A 23,568-nucleotide genomic window follows, 5' to 3' on the forward strand; every position below is an offset into this window, starting at 1 on the left:
AAAAGGTTTCTGCTGGGATTCGAACCCATGACCTTCTGTATCAGAGGTAAAGCATCTAACCACTAGACCATAGGAGACACCTTGCTGCTGACTGAAAAAATTTGAGACTTCTACTGTTATAGCTGGCTAAGTGTACATCTATACACATAACAGCTGCTCATATATAGAGATATAGCAGAGCTGAGTGTGCTGGGATAGCTGTCATATAGAGATATAGCAGTGCTGGGTGTGTTGGGGCAGCTGTCATGTGTATAGATGTACACTTAGCCAGCTATAACAGTAGAAGTCTCATTTTTTTTTCAGTCAGTTGTAATGCAGCCTTTATGGTTGTGAGGGTTAATGCTTTGCCTTTGATACACTCAGACTTTGGAAGTTGTGGGTTCGAATCCCAGACACATCAGAAGACTTTAGGAGACAAGAAAGATTAGATCATATTAGCGAGGGGGGCCTGCTGTGAAGGGGCCCTGAACAGTTAAGACATCGATAAAACTTGAAAATAAACTGTCACACGCTGCCGACGCCGGGCCCCCATGGCAGCCCGGGCCCCGAAGCAGCTGCTTCCCCTGCTTCCCCGGTAGTTACGCCACTGCCTCCTGTATGTCTAAAAATCCAGCAGCATTTGTAAAGGTTCATTTACATTGGTCAATTATTGGGACGATTTGAACATTCATGACAATCCCAACTCCCGATGCTTCCAGTTATCAGCTCATGTAAATGTGCCACCAGTTACCCCCGATTTTATGAGCAAACACTTGTTCATTTGGTAAAAGCATTGTAAACAGCAATCTGTGCCTAGAAACAATGTATCTGTATGGGGGCAATCGATAGCAGAAGCAATTGCACGTCCCTATACAGCAGAGGTGATTGTGATTGTTGCTTGTAAATGCAGCTCTTAAGTCCGACGAGCCGGCATTTATTGGGAATGAAAAGTTTGTTCCTGATAGTTGCCTGTTTAGTTGTCTCGTGTATGGACCTTTGAAGGGGATGTCTCACGTCAGCAAATAGTATTTATTGTGTATAGGAAGTAAATACAAGGCACTTACTAATGTATTGTGATTATCCATATTGCTTCCTTTGCTGCCTGGATTCATGTTTCCATCACATTATACACTGCTTGTTTCCATGGTTATGACCATCCTGCAATCCATCAGCGGTGGACATGCTTGCACACTATTGGAAAAAGGACTAGCCTGTGTGTGCTCCCATGGTCCCAGCCACCAGAGAGGCAGGCGCTTTATTCTAAAGTGTGCAAGCATGACCACCACTGATGGATTGCAGGGAGGTGGTAACTATGGAAGCGAGCGAGCAGTGTATAATGTGATGGAAAAATGAATCCAGCCAGCAAAGGAGGCAATATGTGTAATAACAATACATTAGTAAGTGGCTTGTATTAACTTTTTCTACATGATAAATGCCACTTGCTGAAGTGAGACAAGCCCTTTTAAAGGGTTTGTCCGTTTTGTTCTTACTGCTGATCTATCTTTTGGATAGGGCCTCAGCATCTGATCGGCAGGGGTCCGACACCGATCAGCTGTTTGAGAAGCAGAGCCGCTCGCAGTAGCAATGCAGCCTTCTCTCTGCTTCCTATGGGTCAGTAACATCACGACTTTTGGCCTGGGCGCAGCTCAGCCCCATTGAGAGAGAAAGGAGTACAGAATATACCGACTGGTGAGGGCTAATTTAAAGGACGTACAGTAAGTGCAATCACTGTTCTATAGCATTAGGACTCACTGCTACTGGAAAGGGTATATTGCTGCAGCGCCCACCACGCTTTTACTACGTATTGGCTACCTGCTGGAGAATCTACACCTTGCTTTGGGAATTGCAGTGCATATTGGTAATGTGCACCCCTTTGGTAGACTTGGAAAGCGGTTTGGTTCCAATAGTGATAGAGACTCAGCCGGTTATCCCATGTTCAGCTTTGGAGGTATTGTGTCTGTACTCTGGGGAGACTGAACTGAATGTGCAACGGGCCGCCACCCTGGGGCCCTATAATATGGTTGGTACCCAGGTGTAGGAATGGCCGAGTGGTATAGGGTGGCCTACAATGTCCCTTAATGTTTGTGTCACTCTTCTACCTGGATACGACTGGACCCCAGGCGTAGGCTCCGAAGCAGCAAACCTTATAGTTGAGGAGTTTGAAGAAATAATTGAGTCCAGACCTTGTGATGAAGTTGAATAGCAGCTTTACTTTGGTAAACGTTCATCAGAAACAATCTTCAAACTTTGTCTTGTTTCCAGCAGGCTTTAGCATTAAAACTCTGGCAGGCAAACCCAACATCTGTTGCTCTCTTGCTCTGCTGTACTGACACGCTGACTGTATGACTCAGCTTTTGCTGTATGCTGCAACTTCTCTCTGTAGTCTGTCTCTTAAGTTATACCAGGGAACTTTTCTTCCTGGCTTCTGAGGCTTCCAGCTTTGGCCTCCATGTCCAGCTGAGCTTAGGGTGCTCTGGCTGGTTTGGGCACGTTCTGAAGAGACGTGGCCCTGCACACCTTCACCTAGCTTGGGGTACGCTAGGACTGACCTCTAACTGATCCCCACCCTTCCTGCAGGAAGTCGGACTCGTCTACTTCTCCACACAGGGGGGTTAGAATGAAACGGAAGGTTCCATTCTATCTAACTGTAGCTCTGCCTTGTTTGCTGCCACCTGCTTGTGAACCGGGCACATTATACACAGATAGAAGCAAGGAGTAGGAGTGGTAATGCCACTCTGGGGCTTTACAAATGCTACCAGTGTCTTTCTTTATGAACTGCCTAAACTACCTCAGTAAAGAAGACTTGATTTATAAACCCTACACTGGCCTGGTTATTTCCTTGCACCACCATTGCACTGCTGCCATTATCCAGCCCTGCACCTGCCCTCCTGCCTTGCACCCTGCCAAATGTTCACTATTATGGGAACTCCAACTACCACCAGACGGGGGTCCTCAAAAGATCCAGGGTGTGCCCCAAGGGAAGAAAGGGTGGGTCCTCCGTTCACTGCACGGCCCCAGGGAGCACTGGTATGAGAACAGCTTACTTTCAGCCACTACTACTACCACTCCCATCCTCCTCACAGCACTCCCCGACGGATTACTGCATTGGCTCTCCCATCTTGGCCATGAAAGGTTGAGATGGGACAACGCCTTTAAGAATTAATACAACTGAAGATGTATTAATTGGAATTGATCGGGTAACATAACAACAATTAGTTTGGAGGGAATACGGTGGCTCTCCTGTGTGGGCAATATGCAAGGTGCACGTGTCTAAGCTGACTCACCCAGACTGCAGAGTCACATATTCAACCTACTCTCTACCAACAGCGAGAGCTAAAAGTACACTATTATTGGAAACTCTAAAGAAAAGAAGCACTCCGGGATTTTTGTTCCTTTGCCTATGTCATGCAAGATAGGCCTTTATTAAAGAATAAGATATAGAGGCTCTTGTGTATAATAGGCTAATCCTTTGATAGTCCCACCGTGGGGAAATTCATAGTGTTACAGCAGCACAGAGAGTAGAAAAAACTCCAAAATAAGGCATTACTGTGACAGTGGGTTACAGATAAAAAGTAAGAAAATAAGGTATATAGATATCACAGCTTAAAAAATGTAGTCTCTGGATGGAATGATATCACCAGGAACCCAGTAGGCTGAGTGCAGTCCATCTCCGTTTGGGTTGGTGTTGGTTGTACAGCCTAACATCTGCAGGGAGGTATGACTTCCGATAGCGCTCCTTCTCACTTTTGGGGTGAAGCAGTCGGTCACTGACAGTACTGCCCAGTGCCATCACAGTCTCGTGCATGGGATGGGAGTTATTCTCCAGCAAGGAGATCAACTTGGACAGTATCCTTCTCTCACCTACCACCTGGACTGGGTCTAGGCGCTCCAGGATGGGGTTCACCCTTCTTATCAGTTTGTGAAGTGTCTTCCTCTCCCTGGTTGAGATGCTGCTACACCAGCAGGCCACTCCAAAGAAGATGGCTGATGCCATTACAGAGTTGGACTGGACCCTAAAGGTCCCTTTACACAGGAGGACAAAGCAGCAGATAGTCGAGAAGGAAGCATTCCTTCCTGGCAATCGCCTGCTGGCTGGTGGAGGAGACCGCTGCATTTACATGCAGTGATCTCCTCCAGAGTATGAGGAGGAGCAATCGCTAATACCGTTGCTCTTCCCCATACTGACTAGCTGTTTGACGGCAGCAGATTTACACAGCATGATCTGCTGCGGGCAAATGATAGTTTTTGTGTGTGCACAAACAATCAAATTACCTGACTGGCTCATTCATCGGGTAATCAGTGTTAAATTTACACTGCCAGATAATTATGTTTGGGATTCTCGGCCCATGTATAGGGCCCTTAAGAAGTGGCCTCTGCACTCCAAAAGCTTTCAGCCTCCTAAGCAGGTAGAGCCTGCTGTGACCCTTTCTGTAGAGTGCGTCCACATTATCTGCCCAGTCCAGCTTATTATTGAGCAGCACACCCAGGTATTTATAACTGTTGACTATCTCAATGTCTGTCCCCTGGATGTCCACTGGTTTAGGAGGATTTCTGTGCTGGCGGAAGTCAACCAACATGTCCTTAGTCTTCCCAGCATTGATCCTACGGTGGTTCCGCAGGCACCAATCAACAAATTCCCGGGTCAGTTCTCTGTACTCCATGTCATCCTCATCTGTGATGAGGCCTACTATTGCCAAGTCATCACAGAACTTCTGTAAGTAGCAGCTAAATGAGTTGTAACTGAAGTCTGCAGTGTACAGTGTGGAGAGAAAAGGAGCAAGAACTGTACCCTGAGATGCCCCTGTACCACAAATCAAAGCATCTGAGACACAGTCTTGGGCTCTCACATACTGAGGTCAGTTTGTCAGATAGTCTAAGATCCAATTGGACAGGTGATGGTCCACTCCAACAAGATCTGTGTCTGCATGTTTTATTTGTGGGTTGGCAGCCATCTTGATTCCTTCTCTCCTCAGATATGATTTGTCCTAAAGAATCCTACATTTCCACTCACGCCTGGCTTTACAGAGACAGAGGGGGCAGAGTATTCTCACACTGCACTGGTCTGTGTTCTCTGAGGGCAGCAATAACAGATTAGTAACACAGCTGCTATCCCCTCACACTGCAGGGTCTCCATGTTCTCCCATGTGATGAAACTTGAGCCTGTCTGCCCTCTCTGCCCTGTCAACTCTTTCCTGTCAGCTCTTACATACAGGATGCAGTGTAAAGCTACATCCCATAAACTAAACTGGAGAGTCAGCACACACAGATAGTACAGGCAGATTTATATAACTGCAGCTAATCAGGGGCGTAGCTACCATGGAAGGAGGGAAAGCATCTGCTACAGGGTCTGAAGTTAGGAAGGGGCTCTGGAGGAGTCCTAGCACTGGTATTACTCCCCAATCCATGTTCTTCTTTTCTGGAAGCCTGCACTTCACTAAGTCCTGGCAGTGCACTGCTTCAGGATGGGACGTAGTGTGCGTAGGAGTGCACTATGAACTGACGCTGTGTGACTTCAAGTCATAGTGTAGTGCATGCCTAGACACAATGCTGCAGTTTTTTGAGGGGAGGGGGGACCCATTCAAAAATTTCCTGTGGGGCCCAGTCAGTTCTAGTTATGCTATCACTGGTACAAGTGATCAGAAGACAAAAGATGGCTAAAAATGTTTTTTAAAAGATAAAAAAAACCTAACTGGAACCGTCACATCTGAAAATGTCCAAAATATTAACATATATATAAAAAAAAAAATCCTGCCTGTTGATTGAATGCCGTAACAGACAAATCACCTTTATGCTCCCACAAAATTGATTAAAGTGTGGTTAAAAAGTCATATATACCCCCAAAATGGTACCTATAAAAAAAACTAGAGCTCACCCCGGAAAACACAAGCCCTCACACAGCTCCTTAGAAAAAAATGTAAAAAAGTTATAGCTATGAGCTTACAGTGATGGAAAAATTTATTTTTCAAAAGTTTTTATTTTTAGAAGTAGAAATAAATAAGAATAAAAACTATATAAATACTGACAGAATAAGCTTGTTATGACATTTTTAGCACATATTGAACGCCATAAAGACAAAACTTGAAAAACTATGGAGGGAATTCATCCTTATGTCACAAGCAGACAGCTGAGAAGTTCTGACAGGAGCCGTTCAGATCCTCCCCCTTGAGTTTCTTTGTTTTGGTTTCTGTTCCTCACCTCGTTAGGCTATCTCAGCTGTCATGCAGTCAGACTCATTACCTCCCTTTATATTCTCCCCCATAAGGTAGTTGGGTGTGGCTGATACAACTTCCTGGAATGAGTGTGCATGCTGTCTTCAGCTCCCAGCTCCCAACTACCAGTTCTCAGTTCGTCTGCAGATAAGTGTTGTTTTAGTATTTATGATTTTCTGTTGTCTGGATCCAGGTGACCCTGACTCCCTCCGTGTCTGTGTAGGGAGCCGGTGGTCGTGTCCCCTCACTATTGTAGGGCCTTCAGGTTCAGATAGCCGAGGTACGTGGATATGCGCCCATTCACCTTTAGAGTGGTCGCATAGGCTGAGCAATAAGGGAGAGCGGCAGGTCGATTGCAGGGGTCTCCCTTTTTGTTCCTTAGTTGTGGATCCAGTGAGTCATCGTATGTTATTTGTATCATCTTGTCTCCTGTACACCATCCGTGACATTATCAGCCACCAAAACTGTCTAGCATGGATCCGGTTTCACTTTTGGCTGAACGCTTTCAGGGTCTTGCTTTGGAGGTAGCTGATCTCCGTAAGACTTTTTCTCAGTTTCAAGTGACCGGTTCAGCTTGCGTTCATGGAGTTTGTGCTGAGCCTAAGATTTCGCTCCCGGATACGTTTTCCGGGGGTAGTGAGAATTTTGTACGTTTTAGAGAGGCCTGCAAACTCCATTTTCGCCTTCTTCCCCATTCTTCCGGTGATGAAGAACGAAGGGTGGGCATCATTATATCGCTGCTCAGGGGTAATGCTCAGTCCTGGGCCTTTTCGCTGCCGGAGAGGGCACAACCCCTCCGTTCAGTGGATGAATTCTTTTTAGCCCTGGGTCAGATATATGATGATCCGGATCGTATTGCTCTGGCTGAGTCTAGACTACGTCTGTTATGCCAGGGTAAACAATCCGCAGAGATATACTGCTCAGAATTTCGGAGATGGGCAGCAGATACGGGTTGGAATGATGCTGCACTCCGAAGTCAATTTTGTTATGGTCTTTCTGAGGGATTGAAAGATGCATTTGCCTTTCATGAAAGACCTACCTCCTTGAATTCTGCTATGTCTCAGGCTGTTCGTATTGACAGGCGTCTTAGAGAAAGAGGAGAGATTTCTCCTTCTTATCATGCTCAGTCCCGGGACAGTGCAGCGGTGTCATTCTGTGCACAGGGGTCTCAGTCGCTGTCAGCCCCTTCTGAGCAGGAGCCCATGCAGCTGGGGTTGATTGCCTCTGACAATAGAGGATTCAGCCCGCAGGGGAGGGTTTGCTTTTGTTGTGGAGGTATAAATCATCTGGCAAATGTTTGTCCCTCTAGGAGATTCAGGCAGTTTTCTGGGAGTAATAAAGAGACAAAAAGGAAGAAAACTTTTAAGAATATTCCGTCTGTTACTATTGGCAGGGTTGAGGCGGAAATTGAAGAATTGTCTTTTGCTTGTAGTTCCCGTTTTGTCCTGCCTGCTAGGGTGGCGCTAGAGAGCAAGAGCATTTTTTGTGAGATTTTTGTGGATAGTGGAGCAGCTGTCAACCTCATTGATAACCAATTTGCAATAACTCATGGTTTCCAGGTTTGCACTTTGCGAAAAAATATTCCTGTTTTTTCTATTGATTCAGCTCCACTTTCTCAGAAATCATTAAAGGGCATAGTTCACAATATCCGTTTAATTGTGAATGATACTCATGTTGAGGATGTGTCATGTTTCGTCCTTAGCGGTTTGCCTACTCCTCTAGTGTTGGGGCTACCCTGGCTCTCTAAACATAACCCCACCATTGATTGGCCAGCGAGGCAAATAAATGGTTGGAGTGACTTTTGCAGAGAGAATTGTCTCATAACATCTATTTCTGAGGTTTCTACTAAAACTGTACCACCTTTCCTCTCTGAATTTTTGGATGTTTTCTCTGAGAGTGGAGTTCAGGATTTGCCTCCGCACAGGGAGTATGATTGCCCTATTGATCTCATCCCAGGTGCCAAGCTGCCTAAATCTCGTTTATACAATCTTTCCCAACCTGAGAGGGTCGCAATGCGTGCTTATATCTCTGAGAGTCTGAGAAAAGGACACATACGACCCTCAGTCACCTGTTGCCGCTGGTTTTTTCTTTGTTAAGAAAAAAGATGGTTCTTTAAGACCTTGTCTGGATTTCAGGGAGCTGAACAGTATCACTATTCGTGATCCTTATCCGCTTCCTCTGATCCCGGACTTGTTTAACCAGGTTGTTGGGGCGAAAGTCTTTTCCAAATTAGACCTAAGAGGGGCATACAACCTGGTTAGGGTCAGAGAAGGAGACGAATGGAAGACGGCTTTCAATACCCCTGAGGGCCATTTTGAGAATTTAGTTATGCCTTTTGGTTTGATGAATGCCCCAGCCGTTTTTCAGCATTTCGTCAACAGCATTTTTTATCATTTAATGGGAAAATTTGTATTAGTGTATTTGGATGACATTTTGATTTTTTCTCCTGATTTCAAATCTCATAAGGAACACTTATGTCAGGTCTTACTCATCCTGCGGGAGAATAAATTATACGCGAAACTGGAAAAATGTGTGTTTGCGGTTCCAGAGATCCAATTTCTGGGGTTTCTTGTCTCCGCTTCTGGTTTTCGCATGGACCCCGAGAAGGTCCGCGCTGTGCTTGAGTGGGAGCTTCCTGAGAATCAGAAGGCGCTGATGCGTTTTTTGGGCTTTGCTAATTATTACAGGAAATTTATTTTGAATTATTCCTCTGTTGTTAAACCACTCACGGATATGACCAGAAAGGGGGTAGATTTTTCTTCCTGGTCGGTAGAGGCGCGTAAGGCCTTTTCTGATATCAAGGAGAGTTTTGCTTCCGCTCCCATCCTAGTACAACCTGATGTTTCCTTACCCTTCATAGTTGAGGTTGATGCTTCTGAGGTAGGGGTGGGGGCGGTCTTGTCTCAGGGTTCCTCTCCTGCCAAATGGCAACCGTGTGCCTTTTTCTCAAAGAAGCTCTCCTCCGCAGAGAGAAATTATGATGTGGGAGATAGGGAATTGTTGATCATCAAGTTGGCTTTTGAGGAATGGCGCCATTGGCTAGAGGGAGCCAGACACCCTATTACCGTGTTTACTGACCATAAAAATCTGGCCTACTTGGAGTCAGCCAAGCGTCTGAACCCGAGACAGGCCAGATGGTCTTTGTTCTTTTCAAGGTTTAATTTTGTTGTTACGTTCCGCCCTGGGGTTAAGAATGTGAAGGCAGATGCCCTGTCACGTTGTTTCCCGGGAGGTGGGAATTTTGAAGACCCGGGTCCCATTTTAGCTGAAGGTGTGGTGGTCTCTGCTCTTTTTCCTGAATTGGAGGCAGAGGTGCAGGCAGCCCAGTCAGAAGCTCCTGATCTTTGTCCTCCTGGGAGGTTGTTTGTGCCTCTCGCTTTGAGACACAAGATTTTTAAAGAACACCATGATACGGTCCTTGCTGGGCACCCGGGGACAAGAGCCACACTGGATCTCATTGCTCGGAGATTCTGGTGGCCTGCGCTTCGTAAGTCGGTTGAGGGTTTTGTGGCAGCTTGCGAGACTTGCGCTCGTGCCAAGGTCCCTCACTCACGGCCATCAGGTCCTCTCCTTCCTTTGCCCATTCCTTCCCGTCCTTGGACACATCTCTCCATGGACTTCATAACGGACTTGCCTCGTTCCTCGGGGAAGTCTGTGATTCGGGTGGTTGTGGACCGTTTTAGCAAAATGGTGCACTTTATCCCTTTTCCCGGTTTGCCCAATGCTAAGACGCTGGCGCAGGCATTTGTTGACCACATTGTCAAATTGCATGGGATTCCTTCTGACATAGTCTCTGATAGGGGCACGCAGTTTGTTTCCAGATTCTGGAAGGCTTTCTGTTCTCGCTTGGGGGTTCGCTTGTCATTCTCTTCTGCTTTCCATCCGCAGTCGAATGGCCAGACAGAGCGTGTCAATCAGAATCTGGAGACATATCTGCGCTGTTTTGTGGCGGAGAATCAGGAGGATTGGTGTTCGTTTTTGTCCCTTGCTGAGTTTGCTTTAAATAACCGTCGTCAGGAGTCCTCTGATAAGTCACCATTTTTTGGTGCATATGGGTTTCATCCGCAGTTTGGGACTTTCTCTGGAGAGGGCTCTTCTGGTTTGCCTGATGAGGACAGATTCTCCTCGTCTTTGTCATCTATTTGGCAAAATATTCAGGATAATCTAAAGAATATGAGTGAGAGATATAAGCGTGTGGCGGATAAGAGACGTATGCCTGGTCCGGACCTGAATGTTGGTGATTTGGTGTGGCTGTCTACCAAGAATATCAAATTGAAGGTTCCCTCCTGGAAGTTGGGTCCTAGGTTTATTGGGCCTTACAAGATCCTGTCTGTCATCAATCCTGTTGCCTACCGTCTTGATCTTCCTCAGACTTGGAAGATCCATAATGTTTTCCATAAGTCCTTATTGAAACCTTATGTTCAACCTATTGTACCCTCACCTTTGCCTCCTCCTCCGATTATGGTTGATGGGAATCTTGAATTTCAGGTTTCTAGGATTGTGGATTCTCGTCTTGTCCGCGGTTCCCTCCAGTACCTCGTTCATTGGGAGGGTTATGGTCCTGAGGAGAGGATGTGGCTCCCAGTGACGGACATTAAGGCCTCTCGCCTCATCAGGGCTTTCCATAGGTCCCATCCTGAGAGGGTGGGCCCTGAGTGTCCGGAGTCCACTCCTAGAGGGAGGGGTACTGTCACAAGCAGACAGCTGAGAAGTTCTGACAGGAGCCGTTCAGATCCTCCCCCTTGAGTTTCTTTGTTTTGGTTTCTGTTCCTCACCTCGTTAGGCTATCTCAGCTGTCATGCAGTCAGACTCATTACCTCCCTTTATATTCTCCCCCATAAGGTAGTTGGGTGTGGCTGATACAACTTCCTGGAATGAGTGTGCATGCTGTCTTCAGCTCCCAACTACCAGTTCTCAGTTCGTCTGCAGATAAGTGTTGTTTTAGTATTTATGATTTTCTGTTGTCTGGATCCAGGTGACCCTGACTCCCTCCGTGTCTGTGTAGGGAGCCGGTGGTCGTGTCCCCTCACTATTGTAGGGCCTTCAGGTTCAGATAGCCGAGGTACGTGGATATGCGCCCATTCACCTTTAGAGTGGTCGCATAGGCTGAGCAATAAGGGAGAGCGGCAGGTCGATTGCAGGGGTCTCCCTTTTTGTTCCTTAGTTGTGGATCCAGTGAGTCATCGTATGTTATTTGTATCATCTTGTCTCCTGTACACCATCCGTGACACCTTATATGTGATTTTTCCTTGCTCTGAGATTGTATTTAATGCTTTGAGTGCTGTCAGAGAAAACTTCATAAATTTATTGAAGCCTTCATGATGACTATGTATAATAAAAAAAATATATCCAAGCTCAAGAAAAATGTATGTGGAAACGTAAAGCAATTACAGCTCAACTTTTTTATTTTTTTCTGTAAAGCAAATCGGTCTTCTCTTGATTTGTCTTCTTTGGTAAATCCCTTTATTTCCAATAAAATAAGTTTTAGATCATTAAACCCTGTGTTGTGGTGTTCCTCATTTATTAATCCTGGAATGTATAAATTAGTAACAGTGTGTTACCATTCACCAGTCAATGAGGCATTTCCAAAAATTGTGCAAAATGTTAAGGGGAGCTATTTATTGTGTGCCAGGAGGAGTAACAGACGAACAGCACAAGGCAGCATTCAAAAAAAATAATAATGTAATTTATGGCCAACATAGGTATTTACTAAATTGGTCATATCCAATCCTCTTTAAACATACAGGCGTGAAAACCTAAAAACTATCTTTGAGAAAACATAGCCTTGTTGCCCATAGCAAGAATCCATATTCTTTCCCACTATATTCGGGGCGTATACACAGATCTCATAGGGCCTCATAGCAAAACGTAGTATGGGCCCGCCTGCCCCACCTAGTTTCAGAGGACTTACTTTTTGCGCCAGTCACTCCCAGGCAATGCAGAATGCAAAATGCCAAAACTTTGATGAATTAACTTTTTTATTTTATTTTTATTTTATTTTATACAAACTGTAATAAAAAAAATGCCTTTGACCTCAATCACTTTATCCTACTTTTATGTTGGAAAAAGCGGAACACGTGCTTCAAAATTGTGGCACTCATTTTGAACACCATATTTAGCAATGTATTTACACCAGACAAATGGCAAAAATACATTGATGAATCTCCTGCTTCCCTTCTATTACAAAGCAGTCTGCCTTAAGCCACCACTAGGGGGAGCTCAGTGCACAGGAATTTATGCAATTGCCATGGAAGCTGTAATCATTTCTTTGCATTGACCTCCCCCCTAGTGGTGGCTGCTTGATAATGCAGTGTTTTCACATGGGTAAGAGAAGTTCAGTGCCAGGCCCCTTCCTCCCCTGGCCCCGTAGCAGTGGCGTGGGCTGTCTCCATTGCAAGTATGCCACTGAGTATTGGTCAAGAAAAAATGTTGGGTTATTATTGTTACAATGATATTTTTCTTTAGTACAATACTGATGACCTATTCTCAAGATGGGTCATCAATATCAGATCACTGAGTGTCTGACTCCCAGTATCCCTGTCGATCAGCTGTTTGAAAAGGCCGCAGTGCTCTGATGACTTCTTCTGCCCCTTCCGGGCATACCAAGCACAGCGCCGTACATTGTATAGTGGATGTGCTTGGTATTGTAGCCCAGGCCAATTCACTTGAATGGGACTGAGCTGCATATAGGTCATGTGGCCAATGAACGTGACTTCGCTGGACTAGGAAGAGCCCTCAGCACTCACTGGAGCACCACAGCCTCTTCAAATAGCTGATTGTGGAGGTGCCAGGATTTGGACCCCCATGATCTGATAATGATGACTTATTGGTCACCAATGTTGCACGCCTGAAAAAACATTGACAATAAGCATTTTAATGACCCCACTCTCCAATAACGGCATAAAATTTTCTTTCCAGTATGTGATTGTGTTGTTCTAAGAGGTTTCTCTCTTTTGCTTTCCAGAATCTGTAACCATCACATTACCGTCTACAGACAACATAACCATCCATATAAAACGTGGTATAAATGCCCCCTCACCACCTTGTTATATCTGCACTCCAACCTGCAAAGAGTCAAGTCTTGAGATATCAAGAGGCAAACGAGTGGATTACTCCTTCAGCTGCAAGACGCCAGAGATGTACTTCATCATGGAAATCATTAGGACTATCAGTGAGTTCAGGACACCTTATATTTATATTTAGTTTTTTTATTACGTTTTGTAATTTGAACTACTGCTTAAAGGGCTTCTGTCACCCCACTAAAGTCATATTTTTTTTTTGGGCTAGTTAAATTACTTATATTGCGATATATGAAAATATAATGGTCTTACTTACTTTGATTCAGCAGTTTCTTCTAAAAACAAAGTTTTATGATATGCTAATTACCTTTCTACCAGCAAGTAGGGCGGCTACTTGCTGGTAGCAGCTGCAGAAAACCGCCCCCTCGTCGTGTTGATTGACAGGGCCAGCCGGGATCTCCTCCTCCAGCCAGCCCTGTCGGCATTTCAAAAATTGCGCGCCTGTGTTCATTCGGCTCGCCTCCTCAGCACTCCCTCAGTGCGCCGGCGCCGATGACATCACCGAAATAGAAGACGTCATCGGCGCAGGCGCACTGAGGGAGTGCTGAGGAGGCGAGCCTCCTCATCTCAGAGCGCCTGCGCCGAATGAACACAGACGCGCGATTTTTGAAATGCCGACAGGGCTGGCCGGAGGAGGAGATCCCGGCTGGCCCTGTCAATCAACACGACGAGGGGGCGGTTTTCTGCAGCTGCTACCAGCAAGTAGCCGCCCTACTTGCTGGTAGAGACCTAATTTACATATTATAAAACTTTGTTTTTAGAAGAAACTGCTGAATCATATATCGCAATATAAGTAATTTAACTACTCCCATAGCTCATAGCCTGGGAGAAAAAAGGGTATAAGCTGAGCGCTGCAATTGGCCAGCACTCCAGCCTGGGAGAAGGAGATGCCGGCAGGCTCCTCCCAGTTGAGCCAAAAATCTGAAGATACCGGAGCCTATACAGGGAGAATGGAGCGGCGCCCAGGGATAATAGTAAGTGCAGGGAGATCCCTGGGTGCCGCTCTCCATGTCTGAAAGCTTAGTTTAGATTTTTTATTGTAGTGAAAGGTCCTCTTTTAATGAATTATTAGCCACTTTCTTCTTCTGTATTCATAAAATGATGATTGAAATTTAATTTACAGCAATTTCCTAATATACCTCTATTAGGGTGTTTCATTTTGTAATGGAAAAAAATAAAATGTAAAATGTTTGCAGACTTTGCTTACGCCCCGAGTCTCAGTGATGTAAAAGATATATGTGCCACATTTCAAGAAGATAGGATAATATTTTGAGGTTGCATACTTTGATCAGTTTTGTAAAATTAGGCAAAAAATAAGATTTTTCAATGTTAATAAATTTTATTGGGGAAAACTAGAAATCACAAACTTAAAATAATATTAAAACTAGACACTAAGATTAATAGGTAGTATGATAGGCAAAACATGTGTTTATATTAATCAACTTTGAACAATGCAATCCCTTCTTTTGTTAGCTTGGTGACTACTTTTCTGTGATGCTCAACTACCCTCAACAAGAATTCATCACGGAGGTGCGGAACGGAAGCACGGATTGGAACCCCACGAAAGCACTACGGAGTGCTTCCGTGGGGTTCCGATCCGTGCTTCCGTTCCACAGCTCCATGATTGCGGACCCAGAGTGCACACGGGCCAGTGCCGTGTATTGTGGGCCGCAATACGGTCACGGGCACACAACGTTCGTGTGCAAGAGGCCTAACAGTGACCTGCCTCACCACTGATTTTAAGAAAACGTCTGCAAGTAAAATAAAAGTAAGGGTCCCTGCATTTGATACAGGGTCTCTATCGCCAGTTTGCTGCCCTCAGATACACCATCATAAATCTGGCAATAGATTTCCTTTAAAGTGTACCTAAACTTTTGAATATACTTTATTAAAACCTATTCTAAATATCATAAAATGAATACTTTTAATATGAAATAAGCACCTTAAGTTCAGTTGCCTATAGAGCTTTGAAATACATACATGTGGTGCTTCACCTTCACTGTATGAGCAGCCAATTGTCGGGAAGGAAGGGCTGCAGGTCCGAACATGCAAACCCAGCTTCTGTCTGTACCCCTCTAAATGATACAGTTTAAACAAATAAAAGGGACAAGTTAGTCACAAACTAATTATATTTCCTTAAAGGGCTTATCCAACCCCTATAATGACCTCCCCAATGCCTGGGCATCTCATATAGGTTATACTTACCTGCTCCATGGAACCCACATCCCTCCAGATCCCTGCCGCGGCTGGGATGAGCCTCCCTAGCATCACGTCCCCGTCACGGCCTGCTATTGGCTGCTTCCCACCGTCGCAGAAAGTTTTAATTTGCGCAACGGGGATCAGGGGCGGGCATCAGGGAGATGGAAGAGCGGGGTAAGTATAACCTATATGAGGAGCCTTGGCATTGGGAAGGTCATTATAGGGGTTGGATAACCCCTTTAACTAAGGACTACTCCAAAAACTTTTTTCTAGTGTAGGGAGGTACTGACTTTCAGAGTTGTCTAGGATTTTACTATTGATGGTCTATCCTCCAAATAGGACTTCAATATCTGATCGGTGGGGATCTGACACCATGCACCCCTGCGGATGAGCTGTTTCAGGGTAGATCCAGTACTGGAACTACACAGCTGTATCCAGAGTACAATGGTTGGAGCTGGCTACTGCAGCACCCTTGCCATTCAGTTCAATAGATGAAGCTTTTCAGAAACCAGGTCCTTCCAAAACACAGTTGAACTGTGTAGTTCCTGCATCGGAGCCTCTGCAGAACAGCCAGTCATGGTGGCAGGATGTCAGACCCCCATCGATCAGATATTTATGGTCTATCCTCAGGATAGGCCATCCCTAGTAAAATCCTGGGCAACCCCCTTAAGGCCTAGTTCACACGATAGTTTTTTTTTTGCGATTGTACGGGCCGTTTTTTTGTTTTCCGTATACGGAACCATTCATTTCAATGGTTCTGCATTAAAAACGGAATGTGTTCCGTAAGCATTCCATTTCCGTATTTCCGTTTTTCCATTCCGTGGAACGATAGAACATGTCCTATTATTGCCCGCAAATCACGTTCCGTGGCTCCATTCAAGTCAATGGGTCCGCAAAAAAAACAGAACACATACGGAAATGCATCCATATATCTTCCGTATCCGTTCCGTTTTTGCTGAACCATCTATTGAAAATGTTATGCCCAGCTCAATTTTTTCTATGTAATTACTGTATACTGTACATGGCATACGGAAAAACGGAAAGGAAACGGAAACACAACGGAACTCAAAAAACGGAACAACGGATCCGTGAAAAACGGACCGCAAAAAAAAATGAACTAGGCCTAAGGAGACTAGCTGTGTATCTCCACTATGTCTCCATACACAGCTTGTCTCATTCGGGAGAGCCAGTACCTCCTCTGTGTCTAAGGAATCTCACTCAGCCAGCCAAATTCCTACTCCATACTTTAGAGAGGCAAGAACCTTAAAACAGCAATCTGTGGATGGATTAATAACTTGGCTACTTTTCCTTGTCATGTTCCAAAGCTTGTTAAATAGCAGGGAGGCCAGGATCCACTTCCAATAGGTGGCACTAGGTTCTCTTTCTATGGAAGGTACTTTTTTCCATATTTTTTTTATTTTTTATAGTTTACATAAAGGAAATGTGTCCTCAGAAAATTACATCGTTTAAATCAGGTTTTCATGTTTATATATTTTGAAAGAATTTTTACAGATTTTTTTTAAAAAAAATTCAGTGTCCCTATCTACACTACTCAACAGTGAAATTGCAACACCAAGAATCAAAAGTTGTGGAATTATGGATAGGAAGGCTAATGATATGCAAAAAAAAAAAAAAAAATGTAAACAAAATATTCAAAACTTCTCAAATTATTCAGTATTGAGTATGAACACCACATGCAGAAATACACACCTTACATGTCTTTGTATGCTATCAGTGTGGTCATTAATGGTTGTCTGAGAACAAATGATCAAGACTGCTGGCAGCTCCCTTTGCAATTGCAGATCAATAACGTCCCAGATGTGCTTGATGGGAGACAAGTCCAGGGACCTTGCAGGCCATGGTAGCACATATAGGCTACGTAGGCTGCTCACAGTAGCACAAGCGACATGAAGCTTGGTATTGTCCTGGGACTATTTGGAGAAAAGGCCATACCGCTGGTTCCACGACCAAATCAAGTTAATGCCAACCTGTTAGTGTACATGAAATAAAGACTAGAAGGGTTCGACTGCCGTACATTATGCCATCCCACACCATAATCCCGGGAATAGGACCTGTGTGACATTCCCTTGTGAAGGCCTCTTCATGGCATTGTGCACATGGTCTACAGACCAATCTCCAGCTATCATAGCATCTGAGACAAAAGCAGGCATCATCGCTGAAGTGGATAGACCTTTATTCCAGCCTTGCTGTCCACCATGATGGCCTTTGAGAGTGGAAGTGTGAGGTCAGTGGAACACCTGTAGCTGGACGTCTGGCTCATAGCCAAGTGTCATGCAAATGTCTTATAATGATTTGTGTAGATACTTTCCTAGGCTTGGAATGTGATGTCCAGTTTCACTTGCAGTATAAAATGGATCACTATGCTCCATTCTTTTAATCAAATGATCTGTCCATGCAGAGGTTCACCTCTGTGCACCTCTTGCTGTCATTCCAGTTTGTCGTTCTCCCAACCACCGGGACAACACAACATTGAACAGTGCTTTATAGCTTGCTGCTTTTCCAAGACTGCTTACCAAGAGCTGATTTACAAGAGCATTGAGATATTCAGGAGACCAACTTAGTCTAACTCAGTTTTTCCACTGTAGCAGAACTTCAGTGGTGTTTTTGGTCAATACTCAGACACTGTGTTTCAAGAGAACAGAACTTCAGTGGTGTTTCTGGTCAATACTCAGACACTGTGTTTCAAGAGAGGTAAGGAATTTGCTAGACACAGGATCTCTATTGTCTGATTGCAAATGAGCATAGGCAAGTAAGGTGTTAATTTGCTGTTGGGGGAGGAGCCTTTGTGGGAGGGTGTGTATATATACCCACACAGTATTAGCTTGCTAATTATAGCTTGCTGCTTTTCCAAGACTGCTTACCAAGAGCTGATTTACAAGAGCATTGAGATATTCAGGAGGTAATCTGGAGGTGGATACAATCTAAACAAGTAAGATTTGTTTGTTTAAAATCTTTCCCCTCTTTACAATGGCAGACCTGGTTCTGTGCAGGAATTGTTGTGCTTTTATTTCAGGTTCCACTCTTCAGAGGTTTGGATACTGTCTGATCTGTAGACAGCTCTCCATAATGCAACAGGAAATTAACTTTTTGAAATATAAGATTTTTAAATTAACCACTAAACAAACTCAGGCTGAGAACATTGCAATGCCACTGTCACAGAGGCCCCCTAGAATAGGGAGATGGGTTACTGTAGGTTCTGGTAGACTGAGAGTTGTGGATAGAAGGCATGTCCCACAGTCTGTGGCTCTCCATAATTCATTTGCAGCACTTTCAGAGTGCAAGAGCAACATGGAGGATGGCTCAAGCACAGTGGGTGAGAAACAATCATCTCCCATGCCTAAAGTATGTAAGACTGCAGACAAAGACAAAAAGGAGAAGGTGAGGATTGATAGTAAGCAGCTGTTGGTGGGCCATTCCATCATAAGAGGTGTGAAGTTTGAGGAGAATGGTGTTGTGAGATGTCTCCCTGGTGCTACCGCTAGCAGGGATAGACGACGGATCCTTAATATTGTTAGGCAAGCAAAGCAGGAAAGGGAAGTGGATGTTATTCTCCATCTTGGGACAAACGATCTGGCTTGCAATGAGGTTTCAAAGGTGAAAGAAGCTTTTCACACACTTGGAAAGGATATAAGGGAGGTTGCATCAACTGATTCATTCTCTGCAGTTTTGCCTGTGCATAACCTTCAGCATGACAGGAAGATGCGCATTAAGGAATTCAATGTATGGCTTGGTGAATGGTGTCTGAACCAAGGGTTTGGCTTTGTGTCTCATGTTAGCTCTTGTTGGAATGGAAAAGAACTGTACAAGAAAGATGGTTTGCATCTTTCTCTCAAAGGAACGAATGTCCTCTGTGAACAGTTCCAGGTATTTGCTAAGAAGCATTTAAACTAGGAAAGGGGGGCAAAAGAGTGATAATCCAGCAGTCCAACTGCCCCCCGGAACAATGCCAGAAGAGGCCAGTAGCACAAAGGTTAAGGAATGACAAGCTCAGAGTCTTGTCTACAAATGCTCGCAGTCTAGGGAATAAGATCAATGAACTTGAGGCTATAATGGCATCTGAGAATATAGATGTAGTGGCTGTTACTGAGACGTGGTTCAAGGGGAGTAATGACTGGGATATATCAATACCAGGGTTCTCTCTATACAGGAAAGACAGAGAAGGCAAGAAGGGGGGAGGGGTGGCCTTGTATGTGAAAGATAACATAAAATCTAATTTGATACAAGTTAGCGAGAACAATTTAGAGTCAGTTTGGGTTACCGTGCAGCTTGATAATCATAAGGTAACTCGTGTAGGTGTGATATATAGACCACCTAGCCAAGTCAAAGAATTAGATGATCTACTAGTTGAGGAAATAGCTAAAATGACATTGAAGGGGGAAGTTATCATTATGGGAGACTTCAATCTTCCAGATGTAAACTGGAAAACCAAAATAGCTAGTTCTGCCAGGAGTACAGATATTCTAAATCCCCTACTGGGATTATCTCTACAGCAAGTAGTGGAGGAGCCAACCCGGAAGGAGGCCATTTTAGATTTAGTATTCACAAATGGGAATTTGGTATCTGATATTACTGTAGGGGAAAGCTTGGGATCTAGTGATCACCAGTCAGTGTGGTTTACTATAAGTACAGTGACTGAGTCACACCACACAAAAACAAAAGTTTTAGATTTTAGAAAAACAGACTTTTCTAAAATTAGATTAGTGGTATACAAGTCCCTTTCAGACTGGAACAGTTTCATTGGAGTCCAGGAGAAATGGGACTACTTAAAAGTGGCACTATTGAAGGCAACAGAAAATTGCATTAGGCTTGTCAGTAAAAGCAAAAAAAGGAAGAGACCACTGTGGTACTCAGCAGAAGTGGCCAAAATCATTAAAAACAAAAAGATAGCATTTAGGAATTATAAAAATAAAACAAAACGAGGATGACAGACAAATTTATAAGATTAGGCAGAGAGAGGCCAAACAAGTTATAAGAGCTTCCAAAGCACAGGCAGAAGAGAAATTAGCTCAGTCAGGGAAAAAAGGCGAGACGGCATTCTTCAGATACATAAATGAAAAAAGGAAACTAAAACAAGGAATTACCAAATTAAAAACAAAAGAAGGAAGGTATATAGAAGAAGATAAAGAACTAGCTGACTGCCTCAATGAATATTTCTGTTCAGTTTTTACAAAGGAAAATGAAGGAGAAGGACCTCAGTTAGGAAAGAAGACTAATGAATCTTTTGATGCATGTGTCTTTACAGAGGAAGAGGTTCTAAGTCAGCTGTCTAAAATTAATACAAATAAGTCACAGGGGCCTGATGGGATACACCCAAAGCTATTAAAAGAGCTCAGCATTGAACTAGCAAAACCATTAACAGATTTATTTAACCAATCGCTGGCAACAGGAGTCGTCCCAGAAAATTGGAAATTAGCAAATGTTGTGCCCATTCACAAGAAAGGTAGTAGGGAGGAATCGGGCAACTATAGGCCAGTAAGCCTGACATCAATAGTGGGGAAATTAATGGAAACCATACTTAAGGAGAGGATTGTGGAACATCTAAAATCCCATGGATTGAAAGATGAAAAACAGCATGGGTTTACTTCAGGGAGATCATGTCAAACTAATCTTATTGATTTTTTTCGATTGGGTGACTAAAATAATAGATGGAGGAGGTGCAGTAGACATCGCTTATCTAGACTTTAGTAAGGCTTTTGATACTGTCCCACATAGAAAGCTTATCAATAAAGTGCAGTCCTTGGGCTTGGACTCCCATATTGTTGAATGGATTAGGCAGTGGCTGAGGGACAGGCAACAGAGGGTTGTAGTCAATGGAGTATATTCACACCAAGGTCTTGTTACCAGTGGGGTACCTCAGGGATCTGTTCTGGGACCCATATTGTTTAATATCTTTATCAGCGAAATTGCAGAAGGCCTCGATGGTAAGGTGTGTCTTTTTGCTGATGACACAAAGATTTGTAACAGGGTTGATGTTCCTGGAGGGATACACCAAATGGAAAAGGACTTAGGAAAACTAGAGGAATGGTCAAAAATATGGCAACTAAAATTTAATGTTGATAAGTGCAAGATAATGCACCTGGGACGTAAAAACCCAAGAGCAGAATATAAAATCAGTGATACAGTCCTAACCTCAGTATCTGAGGAAAGGGATTTAGGGGTCATTATTTCAGAAGACTTAAAGGTAGGCAGACAATGTCATAGAGCAGCAGGAAATGCTAGCAGAATGCTTGGGTGTATAGGGAGAGGAATTAGCAGTAGAAAGAGGGAGGTGCTCATGCCGCTCTACAGAGCACTAGTGAGACCTCATTTGGAGTATTGTGCTCAGTACTGGAGACCATATCTCCAGAAGGATATTGATACTTTGGAGAGAGTTCAGAGAAGAGCTACTAAACTGGTACATGGATTGCAGGATAAAACTTACCAGGAAAGATTAAAGGACCTTAAGATGTATAGCTTGGAAGAAAGACGAGACAGAGGGGATATGATAGAAACTTTTAAATACATAAAGGGAATCAACAAGGTAAAAGAGGAGAGAATATTTAAAAGAAGAAAAACTGCTACAAGAGGACATAGTTTTAAATTAGAGGGCCAAAGGTTTAAAAGTAATATCAGGAAGTATTACTTTACTGAGAGAGTAGTGGATGCATGGAATAGCCTTCCTGCAGAAGTGGTAGCTGCAAATACAGTGGAGGAGTTTAAGCATGCATGGGATAGGCATAAGGCCATCCTTCATATAAGATAGGGCCAGGGGCTATCCATAGTATTTAATATATTGGGCAGACTGGATGGGCCAAATGGTTCTTATCTGCCGACACATTCTATGTTTCTATGCTGACATCTCGGCCTAGGCATGTGGCGATCTGCCAGTGTGATAAACCAAGATCTCTTAGTTGAAGGATTTTATCCCAGTTTGGTGGTGATGCCTATTGTTCACCGACATGCCAGTTATCACACAATCAACCCACACGACTTGATCCAATTTTTGAGGTTTCAAGTAGCTATAAAACATTGATTTCAATTTGGCTAGTATCCGACACCCACATGACACAGATTGGAGCTAGTTGCTTGAAGGATACCTGCTACTTCCTCAATTTGCATAAACTTATGGCTTGTCTTTTTTACATAGTAACATAGTTTTATAAGGCTGAAAAAAGACATTTGCCCATCCAGTTCAGCCTGTTATCCTGCAAGTTGATCCAGAGGAAGGCACGGGCGAGTATTCCGCGCGGATGCGATGCGCGAGTTGAACGCATTGCACCCGCACCGAATCCTGACCCATTCATTTCTATGGGGCTGTTCACATGAGCGGTGATTTTCCCTCATCACTTGTGCGTTGCGTGACAATCGCAGCATGTTCTATATTCTGCATTTTTCACGCAACGCTGGCCCCATAGAAGTGAATGAGGCTGCGGGAAAATCGCAAGCATCCGCAAGCAAGTGCGGATGCGGTGTGATTTTCATGCACGGTTGCTAGGAGACGATCGGGATGGAGACCCGATCATTATTATTTTCCCTTATAACATGGTTATAAGGGAAAATAATAGCATTCTGAATACAGAATGCATAGTAAAATAGGACTGGAGGGGTTAAAAAAAATTAAAATTTAATTAAACTCACCTTAATCCACTTGCTCGCGCAGCCGGCATCTCTTCTGTCTTCATCTGTGAGCAATAGGACCTTTTGATGACGTCACTGCGTTCATCACATGGTCCATCACCATGGTGATGGATCATGTGATGAACGTAGTGACGTCATCAAAGGTCCTATTGCTCACAGCACAGATGAAGACAGAAGAGATGCCGGGCTGCGCGAGCAAGTGGATTAAGGTGAGTTTATTATTATTATTATTATTATTATTATTATTTTTTTTTTTAACCCCTCCAGCGCTATTTTACTATGCATTCTATATTCAGAATGCTATTATTTTCCCTTACAACCATGTTATAAGGGAAAATAATACAATCTACAGAACACCGATCCCAAGCCCGAACTTCTGTGAAGAAGTTCGGGTTTGGGTACCAAACATGCACGATTTTTCTCACACGAGTGCAAAACGCATTACAATGTTTTGCACTCGCGGA

The 23,568-nt window shown here is 44.0% G+C and overlaps 1 protein-coding gene across 2 annotated transcripts in view; it reads left to right on the plus strand.

The window, feature by feature from the left end:
- CDCP1 (CUB domain containing protein 1) overlaps window positions 1-23,568 on the plus strand; it is an 82,422-nt gene that overhangs the window by 24,623 nt on the left and 34,231 nt on the right. For both annotated transcript variants that reach the window (XM_040432945.1, XM_040432946.1), the window contains exon 2: window positions 13,153-13,359. In XM_040432945.1, the coding sequence (XP_040288879.1) occupies window positions 13,153-13,359 (207 nt within the window). The remainder of the gene's footprint in view (window positions 1-13,152; window positions 13,360-23,568) is intronic.

Source organism: Bufo bufo, chromosome 5 (assembly GCF_905171765.1).
Source record: "Bufo bufo chromosome 5, aBufBuf1.1, whole genome shotgun sequence".
NCBI lineage: Eukaryota > Metazoa > Chordata > Amphibia > Anura > Bufonidae > Bufo > Bufo bufo.